The sequence below is a fragment of the Coloeus monedula genome (genome assembly GCF_965178545.1).
Source record: "Coloeus monedula genome assembly, chromosome: 2".
NCBI lineage: Eukaryota > Metazoa > Chordata > Aves > Passeriformes > Corvidae > Coloeus > Coloeus monedula.
In genome coordinates this window covers 1,054,940-1,072,508 of record NC_138782.1, presented here as the reverse complement: position 1 = coordinate 1,072,508, position 17,569 = coordinate 1,054,940, and the positions used below count along the sequence as shown (strand labels likewise).

General features: G+C 43.8%; 1 protein-coding gene across 1 annotated transcript in view; it reads right to left on the bottom strand.

Moving 5' to 3' along the window:
* Positions 1–17,569, bottom strand: part of CFAP61 (cilia and flagella associated protein 61) — a gene marked incomplete at both ends in the record, with an annotated part of 88,035 nt that overhangs the window by 35,637 nt on the left and 34,829 nt on the right. The window contains 2 exons of the mRNA XM_082299550.1: positions 2,642–2,740; positions 12,531–12,658. Coding sequence (XP_082155676.1) covers positions 2,642–2,740; positions 12,531–12,658 — 227 coding nt within the window. The remainder of the gene's footprint in view (positions 1–2,641; positions 2,741–12,530; positions 12,659–17,569) is intronic.

The following is a 17,569-nucleotide window of genomic DNA, read 5'->3' as shown; positions in this document are numbered from 1 at the left end:
TCAGTAATGAAAATTACAATTATTTCCAAAGATCTTTTACGGCTCAGAGTATGCCCTCACTAGGTATATCCAACACAGCAAATACCAGGACACTTGCTTACTATTGCATATATACCACCCTCTCTGCTTTATAGCCTTCTACAAAGACAAAGATTCCAGAAGATAAAATACCTCCATACAGATGTACAACAAACACATTGCTGTAAAATGCGAGGAGGAGCAGAGAGAGAACATTCCCATCTAGGTCCATCATAACCCTTGAACACTGCTGAGCCTGGCAATGGCCCACCATGGAAATGCACAGCGGGTTGCTGCCCACAGTGCAGATCCAGCTGGGCTCAACTCCATACCTCCTGGACACTAAAAACCTGCACCAGGCAAAGCCTGTTCAGTTAGGTTCTTTCAGGAGAACTGGGCAAGCCCATGTATACCTTTGTAGAGCAATAAACCAATAGGATGTAGTGAAAAAGAATGCAACAGGTTTAAAACAAGCAAAAAAGACGAATGGCTGGTGTCGCACAGATGTCTGGCTTATGAGACCAGAGCAGCACAGCAAGAAGGACGACCACGAACATACTGTGTGAAAGAAGCTGAGTCTCACCCCTGCCAGGACCTCAGGACAGGAATGGGCAGTACAGAGACCCTGGGCTTCAGCCAGGCTGTGAGCTCAAGTCATTACAGAAAATACATTCCACCTGCCAAACTAAGCTCATGGCCATTTAGAGGCCCAAGAACCTGACTTTCTATTGATACTTAGAGATGAAAAATATTTCACTCTCTCCCACAGGCCTAAAAGTGATTAAACAGAAGGGGCTGGGCCCGTGCTCAAGCATTTGATGCTTTTCTGTGGCACCAGCAGCTGCAGCAGAGAGCGCGGGCAGAGACCAGCACTGACAGCTGCTGCTTTGCCATTAACACCAGGACACACATCCCAACACAGAGCTCCTGGTTCCACACTAATTGTTGCTACCAAATTCCCAAAACTGGCATTCAGGATGCCACAGGAGCAAACACAGTTGATTTCACAACCTGGGGAATTTTAGGATTGAATTGCCGGGCTTTCTGAGGTGCTCTGCATCCTCTGTACTCACAGATACCAGAGGTAAATAAATAAGGGAAGAAACCCACTGACAATGCTAAACTGTAATAATGCAGAAATCTATAAATAAAAAGGACATTAAGGGCAGAGGAAGGCTTTCAAAAGCACCTTTATAATTGAGGTGCACAGCTCCCAGGAGACTGACACTCCAAAATCACAGGGATGCTTTCAGAAATCATACCCTGCAGAGTTCAATTTTCACTCTTAATCTGCTTTCAGATTTTAACAGCTAAATCTGGTGAGGCAGCTCTGAACTGCAACTTTCTGTCAGGAAGGATGCTTTGTTAGTACAACTCTCTTCTACAGTGAATTTAGGAAAAAGAGTACATGCATTTATTTGATCATACAATCCCTTTCACTTGCTAGATTTGTACTTGAACACACCCCTTTCTACAGTACAAAAATTAATACAGGTAACTACTTATAAAAAATTCCTTGTCAGGGCAAAATTCCAAATGAGATCAGATGGTTTTAAACAGGTTCCCACCACGCCATTTTTACATCTTTGCAGAGATTTCATTTGTAAGGTTCAGCAAGCAGACCTTGTGGAGCTGTTTTGTCATTTAAAGAGTCAGCCCCTTAGTGCACTGCAGCTCATTGAGGAAAAGATTTGGCAAAATACAATGTGAGGGCTCCAAAGAGTCACATGCCAAATCTAAATAACTATGCGTAAGTTCATTCCCCAACCATTCAGAATAACTGATCCATTTTAATTCTATGCTTCTCAAAGTTCAAAACAACCATGTTCAAGTCCACAGCGATGATTTATTCCAAAATAAAACCCAAAAATACTGTATTTCAATGAGAATTACGTACTGTGAATTTTAAAGAGGCATGTAAGATTTTATCTGACTAAATGGAAGCTATCACATTTACAGGCAACCAAGGAAGCGTGTGAAATGTTAAGACAGTCCCTAGACAGGGCTCCTTCACCGTTTCCCTTCAGCTGTGCACAGCACAGTGCTGTGGCTGGGACTGGGGACAGACTGCCGCAGCCCAGGGACTGGCACTCAGCTCAGGAGCAGCAGAACTGATGCAGAACAGTTCTGCCAAACTGATCAACAGCAACAATTCCCCCCGTGCTCAGCAAAATCCCCCCCACCCTTGGTGGGCTCTGCATCCCACCACGCTGCTCTGAATCACGTTACTAATATTAATTTTTGTACATTCTTCGGTTCCGCATTATTTAGAACAGAACTCACTGAAGTTAAAAACCGAACAAGATTTAAAAAGTGAGCAGACATCTTGTGTCATTTGGCTTCAACCTGGAGATCTAAACAATCTAAAAAAAGCCTTGGAAAGCAGAGACCCCAGTCCTGGTATAACACTATGGATGGCTGTCCTGAAGTTACTACTTTGGCACTATTTCCTTACTCGTAATTCTACCCAACTCCTCTTGCAGGTGAGTGCCTGCTGGATAGACAGACTGGAGTATTTTGGGATCTCTACAGATGTATCTAAAATTTAGGACAAGTTCACAAGAATTACAAAGTGTTATGTTTTCTGCAGGAGCTATGGAAGTGTTTAGATGTGAAGTCAAACCTGTTAATTAAAAATCTTCTATGTTTGGAGCTCTGTGGGTCTTTTCCTGGAAGGCCATGAATGGAAATCAAGGTCAGGTTGTTGAACTTCAGACGTGGCCTGTGGAAAGAAAAACAAACAGCCCCAGTTGGAAGAAATGCGGAGAGCATGTCAAAGGAACAGCGTAGCTCAGAATTCCATGTTCAGGAGGACACAGAAAGCAATTCCTTTACACAGGGACAAAGTGTTTCACTTTGCTCAGACGCAGCTGTCTCTGGCTACAAAGAGAAGAACAATTTCCACCACAGTTTCAGTAATGCCAGGGCGAGGAGGGGGACAAGACTGACAGTATGTTGAACTAAATGTGATCTGACATTTGAAAACAAATAAATATTATGAGTGATTAAGCCTTCTAATCTTCAAGGCTTTCTGTAAGTTAAGGATGGACTGATGCAAATGGTACAAAGGAATCAGAATGTTTTTTATCAACCAATGTTAATTTGTTATTCATACATTTAAAAAATATATTCAAACAAAGTTAAAGGTCATACTTAAACCAAGGAATTTCAAGGTTATGGCTGCCCCTCTCAAAATGCATATTAATAGTTTAATTCTGGATTATGGATTATCTGTGGTAAATCTCCATGCATACTCAGGCCGAGCACAAAGTAATAAATAACCTTAATGTAACAGAGTGCATATATTTATACAGATTATGGGCCTGATTCTCATTTAAATTAAGGTCACTCTGCAGAGGTGGATGTAAATAGAATTTGCTCTTCATTTATGGCCACCTTATGCTGGCTGAGTGATACAAAATGGTCTTTATGTAAATGAGAGTGAGCCTGATCCACGAAGCTGAAGGCAGAGTGTAAGAGTGATGCCATCTGCACACAGGGAGCGCCGCTCCCGGGGTGCGAACAACAACTACAGTAACTTCACACACCGACACAGCACGGCTCCTGGGCATTTATTTACATGGGATTAATTACATAAACACCCAACACATCCTCCTATCCTCAGAGCAAGGAGTGTGGAGCTGAAGTCATCTTTACAGACCGCATGGCCTCTTGCCAGCAGGTGTTCAAATCCAGGGGCTACAGTAACATTATGTTTAAATACTGTTAATATTTGGGATGGAAACCTTGTGAGCCAGCATCAGAAACACGGCAGAATCAAAGTTCTAGGCACCATTAATGTGCCTCTTTTGCATGACTGCACGATGATGCACTTTATTGATCCGGTCACATACCATTTTCCTCTGCAGATGCTCTACCTCTATTGAGTCCACACGCAGGCATCCAGGATTGCCCCAGTCATACGGTATTTGTTCCCTTTTTCCCCACTGAGCGGGAGGCTTCAATCAGACCTTTCAAGTCAGTACGATTTACTAACTAATGATTTACTTCTACCTCAGCGCTCCCATGGCATCCCCATATGCCCCAAACATTAATTCATGTTTCCCACTCATTCATCTTGCAGGCATCAAAATGTTGATTAGCATCTCCTTGGATGAAGTGAGATGAAGCAAGTCCTATCTTTGATGCCCACTTTACACTGAGGAAAACCAAGGCACAAAGCACCCTGGCTGGAAGCTCCTCAAGGGCAGGGTGGTGCAGGGGGAGAGCTGCAGAGCTGCCAGGGCTGGTGCCCGTGCTCCAAGCGCCGCACACTGCCCGCACAGCTCCGAGCAAAGAACGGCCCCATTTGCACACACAGAGGCAAACCCCTGCTGCTGCCAAGCGTCAGAATTTGTTCAGTGTTTGAGCACAGGCTGGTAGTATTTGTGAAAATTATCAGAATCTTTAAATAAGTAACAAATGTCGTAGCTCGTGTTACAAAGGCCTGGCTCCACAAGTGTGGCTGGCACGCGTAACCCCAGATTGAAAATACGTACATTTGCATACATACAGGCACTTAAAGGCAAGCCTGAGCACCAGAGGGGAGCTGCGGCTCCTGCCGGGCAATGGCAGAGTCACCACACGGTGACAGGCTGGGGATCTTGAGCTTCATTATTTCTAGGCTAACAAAAGGATGGCTTATTTACTACAGCTTTTGATTCCAAACTGGTGCCTAAAAGCTCTTAACTGAAAAACAGCCAAGGCCCTGGAAACAGGCAGCGGGTGTCAGGACTGGGACTAACTTAGATGCTGCTAAGAAATATAACAATGCCTGACATGAAACAGGGCAAAGTGGAGGTTCCCATTTGGTGAAAAAGTCCTCAAGTTAAGAGCCTGAACCAGTGCAACATTAAACAAGTGCACCTGCATTTTAGAAGCAAATAATTCCAGCAGGGATTCACGTTGCTGTGGATACAGAGGGAAGAACAGCTCAAAGATACTGGTAAAGCAGGGAGGGATTAGAGTATCTAGGGAAATAAGTAAAAGGTGTTGGGTTTCAGCGCACAGCTCTAGAGGACAGCTACAAAAAGAGTCTGAACACCCTTGTCCTCAAAATAAAACAGGGTTACCAATTTACTGAGCATAATCAAAAGGACACACAGAAAAGTTTTAGCACAGTTTTTACATACATCCCGGTGTTTGTGAATCTGTTAGCGTATTCCTTGCTCATTTTGCTGCATTTTTTGCCTGATGTCTCACTACCTTCTTTTTTTCCTCCTGTGTGTGGCATAATGATGGAGGCTTAGACGGTGGAAACTGCCTGAACAAATAATTTAATTAGTTGCTTTCATTAAACCCCTCATTATCACAACAAGTCAAATCACTTTTGTTACAAAAAGTAAAGTGCAGTGAAGTAGTCTCCATGAACCCGAGCATTTCAATTTATTTGAAATCTTGCGGTTTTTAAAATTATTTTTCCAGACATCAATGAAAACTAAAATAAAAACGTGACAGAAGATAATGCTTTATCTGCCTAAAATTGGTAACTATGTGAAGTGCTCTCCTGTGTACACAATCTTTAAACAATAGTATCTGAAATTATAACCTATCCAAAAGTAAAGTCTTAATGACATTGGATCCTCAGCTTCACTGCAGCAAAGCCCTTATAAAAATGGCAGCTCGAGTTCATTCTGAAAATGGTAAAAAATACTCTGATTTCAGCACTAAATGCTGAAAAGTAAGATGTGATAAAGTCTTGCATTAACAAAACTTTGAAATCAGAGAAACCTCTCTGAAACAAAAAAGGAACATTAAGGTTTTGTGGGGAGGAAGGAAAGCAGAAGCAGAGATAATGATGGGAGTCCCAGCAGGCCATAACCTGTATTCAAGGCGCAGGAACTCGGCCTGCCTGGGTGTCAGTCTCACCGTACAGGGCAGATGCGACAGTTCTCCTTTTCCCCGCAAATATAACCATTTATCCAAAGCAGGACTTTTTTTTTAAGGAAACACCTCAAGAACACACAATCAGGATGTGACTTGGAGAAGAGACATCTCCAAAGATATTCTAACAGGTTTCCCAGCTCCACACAAAACTCCAGATAGAAATGCCCAGCTTAACAAAGGTTGCTCATATGAATAACTAGAAAGAAACCCCCCCTCACTCATGCTGTCACTCCAGGATAAATGTGTTACTCAGCACTACAGCCTTGCTTGGAGCCACCTTTCCAAGCAATGTGTTCCCACGTTGTCTTTCCACTGAATTCCTTTGCCAGCCCCAGTGTTTTCCCTTTCCTCTGCTGCCTCTGCCTCCCGGGGCGGCCGTACTTGGCTTCACCAGCAGCAGAAGGGCTTGTTGTTTGTATCAACACCTACCAAAAGCACCTCTTCTCCAGAACCTTTTCTGAGGGCATCAACTGCAGCCCCCAGAGCAGGGTTCCAGATTCACTGCTGACCAACAGATGTCCACCTACAAGTTATCCCTCTTCAATTACCAGTAAACAAAGATTAGCCAGTTCTCCCTTGGATCAACCTTAGGAAAAAGTGTTAAGACTGTGAATGAATTTGCTCAACAAAAAAAGGGATAACAGCACAGTGTTTACCGGGACACTTGTCAATGCAAGTGTCCCAAGGAGGGGCTTTCCACACAACCTGGCCCATGAAAACTCTTCCTCTGTAAAATATTTCATCATGCCCCAGTTGCTTCCTCCTGGTATTAAAACAACAAGGTCCCTTCAAAAATGTCTATTTTGATGGAACAGTGCTTTGTATTTTTTTTTTCCCCAGGAATTTCCTGCCAGGTTTATCAGATGCTGTCACCCTAAGAAGAGCAACCTCTAAGCCCAGGCCCTGAAAGCCAGCACTGTCACCATTTTTGACATCTTAGCAAGAACGCATTAAAGAGCTAAAGAACATTTCCTTCACTCTTTGACTAACACCCTTCACAGATGCTGGGAGTGCTTCTCTCTCCACTGGCAGCTGGGTCCCTCATCAAACTTCAAACTTGTTGGTTCACTACTTAGTAACAATGACATCTGTGAGTTATCACCATTATTCTCACACTCAATCCAAACACAGCTACTAGAAAGAAAATTAACTCTATCCCAGCAAACCCAGGGCAATCCTGTCTCATAAGCTGTTCCTCCCCAGTTAAATTTGGATTCTCCTGCTAGACTATATAAACTAGTCCTCTCACTCTTCCCCCTTCAACTGATTAGTTCTAGATTTCCTTCTCTGTGGTTATTTTACTGTGGTTATCCTTTTCCTAGGCAATATAATTAAACACACCAGCAACTCAGACTCTGTTGCCTTCCAATTCCTTTACTAATTCCTCCTTTTTTTCATGGCTTTACATCAGTCTACAATCTAGCTTTCTCTCTGAACATTACCAAACATGTCTTTTTCCAGTTTCTTCTTTTGAACTCCCATCCACCTTATAACTCACTACTCTGAAACACCTCAGCCCCCTCCTGTGGCTGTCACTGCATCTGTCCCTTCCAGTCACCTCTCACTTCCCAGCAACTGGTTTTGCTTACAAAAACTAGAGCATCCACTCAAGATCTGCGGCATTCTCAGGATCTAGGTTACTAAAATCAACACGGCAAAGTTCTTACAGTATGAATTGTTCTGTAACAGGGCAGAGAAATATGAAGAGTTCTTTTCCTTGCCTACTCAAAACACACAGCTAAATCAGACCCATCCATATCCTTCCACAGCTACAGAGTTCACGAGGGCAGCCCTACCATCCCAAATCTAAGTTGGCTTTGAGTCTGACCTAAGCAAAGTACCATCCAACCACTGCTTCAGCGAGAGCACTTCCTTCCTAAAATTTCAATTTCCATTCCACAAGTGTTCCAGTGTTTCATTTTCCTCAAAAAGGGCAATTATTTTTCTAGACAGAAAATGAGGGCTATCTGATGATGGCCTTGGTAGTTACAGTCTCTCGCTGTTTAATCGCTTGGCAGATTCCAAACCATAGTAGAGAGACACCAACAACATTTTCCACAAATAAAGGTACCATAAATTGGGCAGTAAAACTAAAGTGTGGCTGAAACTTCACCGGTTTGCCTACTGCTGTGTGAGTGCTCCAGTGAGTAACACACAGCGCAGATTCCAGCTTGCTAATAGGATACTTTTAATATTATTGGCCAATTACCCATGTTAAAACCAAGGTGGTGGGGTTTTTATGGCTGTCTACCAGACTCCAATTTTCCAAACTATTGCAGAGGAGATGAGTATTCTGACTCCATGATGTAGCCTGGTGCAAATCCGGCAACACTGCCTTCAGAGTGTGCAGCCTCAAAATGCTCCCAGATGCCACCAGCCTGCCCTTAAACTTGGAAGGCTTGAGGTTTAACCACACGTGCTCCTCCTGCCAGCAGGAGAACACACAACTTTTCAAAGTTGCACGTTCTGAGGCACCCCCCCAGTGCCAAGTCATCACGACATAAAGCTGGCAGCCCAGGAAAGACAGGGACACCGCTGGCAGAGGAGTCATCTGGGCCAAAACTCCTGACCCCAAGCATCCTTCCCTTTAGTTAGTGACCTCCACGTGTCAGCACCCTCACTCTGCTCCTCTGAGTACACACACACACACGAACAGGAATTAAATCCATGCTAATCACTAGTGGGAAGGACCACAGCTTAGCCAGACAAGTAATTTTTTCTCCACTGCAGCAGCCTGCAGAGTCTGCTGTGCTTCCAAGCCAACCCTCAGGCAGCCCAGAGGCTGCTCTGGAGGGCTCAGCACTACCCCTCCTCGGCAGCTCTGGGAACAAATTTCAAACAAAACTAAATATGAACAGAAGAGAAAGTGGTTACACCTCCTCCATGGCTTTAGCAGAGAGCTCCAGAACCTCAGTGTAGTGTTTGCACTTGGAAAGCTGCTGTATTTGCTCTGAACTGCATCGATCAGAGGTACCAGGTTACCAGGCTCAGAGCTGTGGATGTCCCACTGAGTCACCAGGAGGGGATGACAGATGCAGCCCAGCATTCTATAAAAACCCTTGTGACTCATTCCAATTTTGAACAGGCTTTTTATGAGAAAACTACTATTTCCAAGATCAGCTTTAACACTCACTAAGAAGTTAGAGGTATACAGACATAAATAGTAACTAGAGAAAATCTACAAATCCTTACAAATTTCAAGTGTGAAAGAACAGTTTGGGCTGAGAGTGTTTGCACATATTTAAAGGACAAGTATTTCAAGTTGAAATAATCATATTTAAAACTGCAGAGAGTCTCAAAAGCAAGACCGTAACTATAAAATACGCCCATACTGATGCTACTTGAGTCTTCTTTTCTGGCAGAGGCTGTTAGGAAGGCTGATCCTGATCCACATCCTCTCCCTCGTTTATGTCTGGTATCAGTCACTGCCAGCGTTCATTGTGACGCCGACTGCGCAACAAGGCCAGCTCTGACCCATCTGATTTATCTCTGTCACGACTCGAGCTCCGCTCACCAGAGGCAATGGAAGGCAGCAATGTCTGAGGGATGCAGGCCCAGTGACACTGAGCACATGGCCTGGGCTTGCCTTGCTATGAAGGGAAGGCAGAGGGAAGCACACGTGTGTCAGCTCATGTGGCAAAGACAGATAGGACAAAACAATGGGCATCACTAACCCATTCATCGCGCGTGAGCTCTGTGGTCAGCAAGTAAGCACTAACTATTTAATTAGTCAACTAATTAGTGACAGGCAACATGGAAGGCTTCAGATGTTCCCAGACAAATGCAAAGATAAAAAGCCTAATTAACCAGCAAGCATTATGCTAACTACAGCCAAACAGGCCAGATGTGCAGGATATTGTGTACCCCGGTGCTGCCAGATAACAGGCTCCGTCAGGAACGCTGTTCAAGCCCTGCCACCTTGGAGCTGATCCTGGGTACCCCGAACTCCCAGTGGGAGACATCGCCCTGCAGCGAAAAACTCACATTTACTGTGCCGGATTCCAATTCTACTTTGAGAAAGAAGTTCAGGGCTTTGACAAAAATGTACTTTAATCCATCTGGTTATTAAATGCAATAGTTATTTCAATGCACCCATCTGGAGACGGAAATAGATTTCACAACCGTTTCATATGAAATATTGTGATTTTAGGCACCTTCCATTCATGGCTATCTCATGTAGTATGTCATGCATATTCCAACATCCTCAGAGAATAGGTCATTGTTTACATCAGGGTTTGGATTAAGGAGGCTTTCTAAACCCCAGATTAAAACCAGTTTTCCCTATAATTGAAGACCATAGTGCTTTCCACAGCTATATGCAAAGAACTGGATAAAAGCCAATGGGTTCCCTGCACTGGAACCAGTAACAAGATACTGTCGGGAGCAAGGTCCGTGTTCCTTAAGCCAAACTTCCATCCCTGCTGCCTGAGTTTGCATGCTGCTCCAGGAACCAGCCCCTGGCTCCCGGGATAAACTGGAAACACTGGGGCTTGTAATCCTGTGTCCTTCTGGCCTAACCCTGCTGCCCTGCCCATCCCTTTGAAACTAGCAAAGGAAAGAAGACAAAAAAAAGGAACCAACCAAACAAATATAAAACCACCCACTGTCACACCAACAGCTGGCCAGGGACCAGGCTCTGCCCCTGCCAGTGCAGCACTGCTGCCTCCACCAGCCACCTGGCCCTCCAGTAAAAGAACAAAACAATCCCTGTGCATCCTCGAGAAACGCAGCACTACTGCTGAAAACATATACCTGCACACGCTGCCCGAGCAGCACAGAAAAGCCTAAAGCTCCTTGGGGTTTGGGTGGGTGAGCAGCAGTGCCACGGCTGCTCCACGGCACTGCTCCAGGAGCACTGTGCCCTGGGAGGTACTGCCCACGGCACAGCAGGAGCGGGAGACATCCTGCCACAGGGCAGCAGAGCTCATTCTCAGGGTCATTTCTCTGCTTAATGAAAAATGTATTTCTTCAGTCTCAAAGAACTTGAAAACACTCGCAAGATCGAGTTCTAATAATTGCCACATCGGTAAGTGAATTACATTTGGATGTTTCCATGGTGACTGGTAATGTAAAATAATTAAGTATGAAGAATAACGATGAGAAAACTACTTCCTCTTTTTAAGGATTAGGGCTCACAAATTGATTCAATCCAGCTATTTTTAGTGCATGTAACCTTTGCAGGGAATATTAGAAAATTATGAGTAAATTAAACTAAATTGTTTTAAAAGGCCTTCACATTGATCAGGAGGCTATTTGCTGCTGATGTGAAAATTAAAAACTAATCTTTCCCAAATTTATACCTCTATTAATATAAATTCTGTGACACTGCACTAAGTGCTGCCTGCTGGCACTGTGGTTCTCCGAGCAGCACCTCATGTCTGAGGCCGGGTGCCAAGCTCACGGAGGACGTGTCCTGCAGCAACTCTGCCCGAGTTTGCTTCAAACTCGGGCCCTGGCTGCAAAGCCTCGGCCGAGGAAGCTCCAAGGGCAATGCCTGCAAAGGCCTGTTCACTAGAGACAGGCTCAGCTGACACACCTGGAGCACAAACACGCTTTGGCTTCCCCACAGTGCTTTATAACAAAATGGCAGCAACAACGTAGGGTGAGTAACAAGAAAGGGGTTAGAAGCTCTAAAGTGCATGTTTAGCTGAATTTGGGATGGCACTGAAAGCCTAGAAGGTGCTGAGAACAGGAGGATGAGAGGACACTATTTACCCTGAGATCGGTTGCTTTACAGGAAGTCAGGAACTAAGAGAAGGGCAAGAAGCAGAATTTTTTTTCTGCACTCCTCCAGCAATACAACATCTATAAAGCTCTTCAACTTATTATTCTCTTGATGTATTGAAAATGTAACTTGTGATGTTATCAATGGTTGCTGGCTTAATTGGAAAAAAAAAAGGTGGAATTTTCCATTCTCTGCCTCCCATAAAAGCACCAGACTCTTTCAGTTCTTGCTGCATTTTGTTGTAAGAATCATGTTCAGAATTTGACTTTTATATTCACTTCTGCAAGTCTTTAATGACATTTCTAGTATGCGTGGTTAAACTCTGCAGAAAACACCAACTGCATCAAAGGAACTGCATTCTCAGGGTGTGACTCCCCAGCAAGCCTCTGAAACTGCCATGGAGCAGGTACAACAGTGAGACACCAGAGAGAGCACCCTGTCCTTGCGTTGGGAAGGCTGCTAAACAGCAGAACTCACCCACTGGTTTCCCTGCCTTAGACTTGGGGAAGGGGGGATTCAGACAGGTTTGGGATCCCACCAGGCACGACTGGCTTTAAAGGTCAATACTGCTTGGGAGCACAGGCAAAGGGCCATTGACTCCACCTCCCCCCACAAGACTGTGGTTTAAGAACAATGGCCAAAGCGACTTTAGGTGTTTTCAATTCTCATTTTCAGAGTGGCTTCACCTTAAGGATCCACGTGCAACTCGGAGTTGCTTGGAATCCTGTGAGTCCCAAGGCATCCAGGACACCAGCACCCATCCCTACATCCGCAGGTGCTCAGACCTTTAACACTGACTACTGAGATGGACCCAAGGAATGCTTTAAATGCAAGAAACAACCCCCTTCATACAAAAGGGAACACATCCTTTTCAGCAAAGGAAATAAAATTAAAAGCTTACCAAAAAATCAGCGTTTCCAAAAAAGAGATTCCAACATCGGATGCACCAACCACCACAATTCTAGTGTTGATACACACTTTCGATTCCAGCACCAGCTTTCGATTTGTGTGGTTCAAAGAATAATTCAGCTGAAAAAAAATATGTAAGACATAGAAATGCATTAAAAAAATAGTTGAATGCCTGCTAGGAATCATTAAACTCTCAGTGATACATTATCTTGCATTGACACAAAACTTCTTATGGCTCACTGACATGACTAACACCATTTTTCTGTGCGTGGCACCAGATAAGTGGTACTAAGATACGTGGAATATGTACACGTTTACTAGGTCACAGAAAATTACAAGAGCTCAATGGTCTGGCTTCTCCTGAGCAGGATGCTCTGGAATCCTTCCAGGAGAGGACAAAACATTGCCTCTGCTATCACTCACTGCCATTTATCAAACGCCTCAGGAACTTGCATTTACATACTGCTAAGGCCATTTTTATACCTCATAGAGCAGTTTTTACGCTTGCTGGTTTATTCATGGAAATGGTTTTACTTGTAAATTGATTAGGAACTTCTATTTGAGTGTCTTTGTGTTTAATTGAAAACTCCCTTTCCAAAACAATCCTTCTCTTTTCTTAAATACAGAGCAGCTACCTGGAAAGCCAGGTTGCCACATGAGTAAATGAGTACCTCAACATCACTGGGATCAATGCACCAGTCACAAATCTTACTGCAACATTGGTAGTTACCGATTTCCACACCACTTCATTCACACTCTGGCTAAGGGAATAGACTCCATGTGGTTTTTTTTCCCACGTGTCTCTAGGTCTCGGTACCTGAGATTCTCCAAACAAATATACAGCTAAGAGACAAGAGATACCATTGCATTCGACAATTTTTTTTTTCGCTTTGACTACGTTAAGTTTTCACATTTCTGATGAAAGACACAGAAATACTTTCCATCTCGCAGTTTGCATTTCTCCTATTGCTCTGGGTTGCCTACATTCCCATTTCACAGAATGGGTAACTGCAGGTTCACAAATGCACTGGGAAGACTAATACAAAACTGAACCACTTTTGTTATTTGTCAGAAACTTCTCCAATAAATTCCTGCTGTGACACTTAGGAAGGAAGCAATCTAAGGCTTCTAACAGGTTTTCCTCTACTACAAATAGGAAACAGCACTAATAAAATTAAGTCCTCTAAATTCCTCCTATGAATGTACAGTTGAAATATATTCCCTGTGTATCAGCTGACAGAGTAACTCAATAGATGAAGAGTAAGTACTTTCTTTTAAAGCTGTGGTAATTACACATGCCCTCTCAATAAGTACACGGCACACTGAAATCCCCAAGAGATCTTTCATGCCATGTCTTTGCACTGGCGGAACTCCACAGCTGGGGTTTCAGCACAGCCACACCACACTGTGGAACTCACTGGAGTGCTGTCCTGTCCCTTATGGAAGCACTATGGATCAATTCCCTGCCAAATAGCATTACTGCATAGCAAGTCATTTAGAATGTGGCAAAACTGTACGTCACCTTTGGTCAGGCAACGTTATTTTTTACTGCCAGATAAATGTTCTTTGAGTTGCAGTTCACCACAGTGCAACGATGACATCCAGTGGTGAGCCAGATTCATCTCAGGGACTGGACTGCCCTGGGAAAATTCCAGAAGATATCGCAAAAAGTATGCCAGCCCAGGGTGGCTGCTTAACGGAGGTCAGCTGTGTGGCAGCCAGCACACTCCCACAATGAAGAATGCCTGGGCAAGGGACAGAACCACCCTGCTGCTCCAGGGTTATACAAGACATAGGCAAGTCCCTACAGAGAACCTCCATAATCCCATTCAAAGCCACTGCCTTCAAACATGGTTGAACACTCCTTACAGAAGGATCTGCCAGCAAAAAGGATTTTAATCATAAATTAGACTATGTCTGTAATACTTCCACATTTCAGAAACTGAAAAAGCCTTCTGTATTTCCCTGAAAGTGTACATCTTTAGAAGACATTTTAGGAAACGAGAAGAACCAATGCCAAGTATTACAGACATCCCTCACTACTTAAAATCAAACTCTGACCGTGTTTTTTATATAACACACTGAATAGTTATGCCCCAGCTACATGAGTTGTTGCTCTGCCAGTGCTGACACGTATGGAGCTCTCCCAGCTCCACAATCAGGCGTGGAGGACACTGTGCCCTCACCTCAGTATTCACATTCCCGGGATTGGCAGACAGCAATTCTGCCAGGCTGGGTTTTGCTCCACACATGGACTTGCAACTTTCTAGAAAAGCAATGACTTCTGGAGGAAAAACCATTAAGCAATGTTTGTGTTGAAACGTGGCTTTTAATAAATTCATAAAACGGTAAAAAACATGGAAAGAAACTACTTGTAATGTACCTAACCAATGAAAATAGGCAGGAATGCCAGCAGCAAACAGCATAAACCCAACAGGCCTCTCAGCAACACCATGCTCAAACATCTCCTTCTACTGCTGTGCTGGTGGTTTATTTTAATGCTCTGCAGCAATAAAAGCAGGAATACAATTTCCCTAGGAAGAGTTGTGTCTAATTTATGAAATGGCTTCTGTATCAGTGACACAAAGGCAGCCTATGAGCAGAGTATAACCCTTTTTGTTCCCCGCACAATGGCCCCAACACCAACAGCTGTCATGCTCCAGAAATCACCTTCCTACAGCTAAGTACGCTAAACAGCCCTGGGGAGTAAGGAATTAGGTGGATTGGTCCCATAATACCACCTATTTTAACCAAATGTCAGGACAAATGGCTACACGTGTTCCCCAGAGGGGTAATCAGACATCGTAATTGATAGGTCAATAGCAAACTAACATGTTTATTTTGTATCCAATCTATTAAATAAACCAGCAATCGTTAACTAATGCAAGGCGAAAAGCATTAATTGCCGTTGGTAGAAAAAGCATACGAAGCCCAGAAAAGAGATTTTCTTTGGTTATCAAGTGATTATTTGGAGTACTGGCATCCCTGCCCTCCCAACGCTGCTCCCATCTAGGGGCAGAGGGACAGCGGAGCTGGCAGTGGTGGCCCTTTGGCATCAGATCATGGAGCTATTCCTGCACATGGACACCCAATGTCATCATCCAGAGGCCTTCAAACCAGACCTCATTAAAATGTTGATGCAGTCCCCAGACACTGACAACACACACCCTGCATGGGAACCATGGCTTTCACTGATGATCTCACAGCACAACATGGGCCAGAGCAGGATTCATTTATGGCATCCAGAATTCACACATCCTGCTACTCCAAGCAACCAAAGGAAAAAGAGACATGAAATACTGATAAGGTTTCAGCAAACATATTTCCTTTGCACTTTCCAACTATGTACAGCTTCACGCCCAGCTCTCCTGCCTGGTTTACACATGCCTTGGGAATGGATTCGTGGTACATTTACTCACTATTTTACATTATTTATTGATGGTACAAACTCACATCCAGAATACTTTGAGGTTCCTTTTAGTTCTGTTTTTAAACGTTGGACCCTGGGCCAGCTGAAGGTTTTCTGTATGTATTTATTATAATTGTTCTACAACCAGTCAGGGTTTATAGCAAATGTTAGCTTCATTCTAACAAAAAACCATGGAAATTGAACACCCAAAAATGTAAAAACAAAAATCTGGACAAAGGATTTCAGCCCTGACAGGAAGGGAACAGCACTCTGTTCTGAATTGGGCACTGGAAAGTCTATCCCAGTAACACTCAGTAGTGTGTCAGAGCTGCTGCACTCCTCTCTGGGACTCCTCATGCAAAGGCTCCCTAACACTGCAGAATTCGCAGCATCACAGAATCCTTTAGGTTGGAAAAGACCTCTAAGGCCATCAAGTCTGACCATTAAATTTAGACTTGACTTTATTAGACCCGGAGGACTTAGGCCTTGCCCAGCTAAACACACTGAAGTGTTGGCTGCAGTTCAAGTATCTTGAAGTGGCCCACATTCAGAAGGGCTGCTCAGGGCACTGCATGGCAAACATGGGGCTGACTCATTTGCTATGTTCTTGGCATCTCCACTGATCCCTCACTACTAATGGGAGGGGCCCTCCCAGCCCTGTCTTGTGGGATTCTACACCTGCCTGCAAAGCGTTGGTTTTACTTCAACATTTGTTACTGAGAAACAACAGTTACTGCTCTAGAGGATCCACACGATTTGAACTGTTTCTGTAAAAACCATCAGAAGCGGTGAAAACAATTAACAAACCTGTTACGAGAGTAGTGCTGAGCTCAGCGACAGTGGCAGGCAAACAAGAAGGTGAGCAAACAGAGTTATTTTAATTTCAAGCCCCATTTGAACCACAAGTTAAAAAAAGAAACATCAATGTTTACCAAGGTGATATGAACAAAACTGATTGGAAAATGCATGCTTTTTCAGCCTGCATTAGGAATTGTTTTCTAAATACTAGCTACATTCCAAAAAGCCTCATTAGAAATCTCTGCAAACATGTTTTCAAAAGCTGTTTCCAAGCGTTCACAGATTTATACAAACACCAGAAACAGAAGGAAAAGAAAACAGGAAAAGAAACAGTGATGAAGAGTGCAGCCTTAATCGTTTTGTCTTTGTCAAAGAACCCTTCTTCGAGAACTGTGGCTCGGTTAGATAACACCTTGCCTTTACAGAATATCTTCATCCACAGATCCCCAAGGCCTTCATGAATGAAGTCAGTATTATTACACCATTATTATGCCTATATGGGTAAATGCTGATCTTCAGCTTCTGGCAAAAGCCACCTCTATATTCATAACTAATCATATGCCAGTCCCTATGACTCCGTACGAAGCCAGGGATTTCCTGCTTAACTCCAACCAGCAGCAGAGGAGAGCAGAGCACGGACACATCTATTTAATTTCCTTGCAGAACCACCGTTACCATGGTAAAAAGCTGCTCTTTTTCCCTTTGAGCACTGACATTTGGATCCCCAGCCCAGAGAGGGCTGGGCAGTTCACACTCGTGTAAGGACCTGACGATTGCTTGCTGCTCTGCTTCAAAGGCCAAAGAAATGAACTCGGAATGGTGCC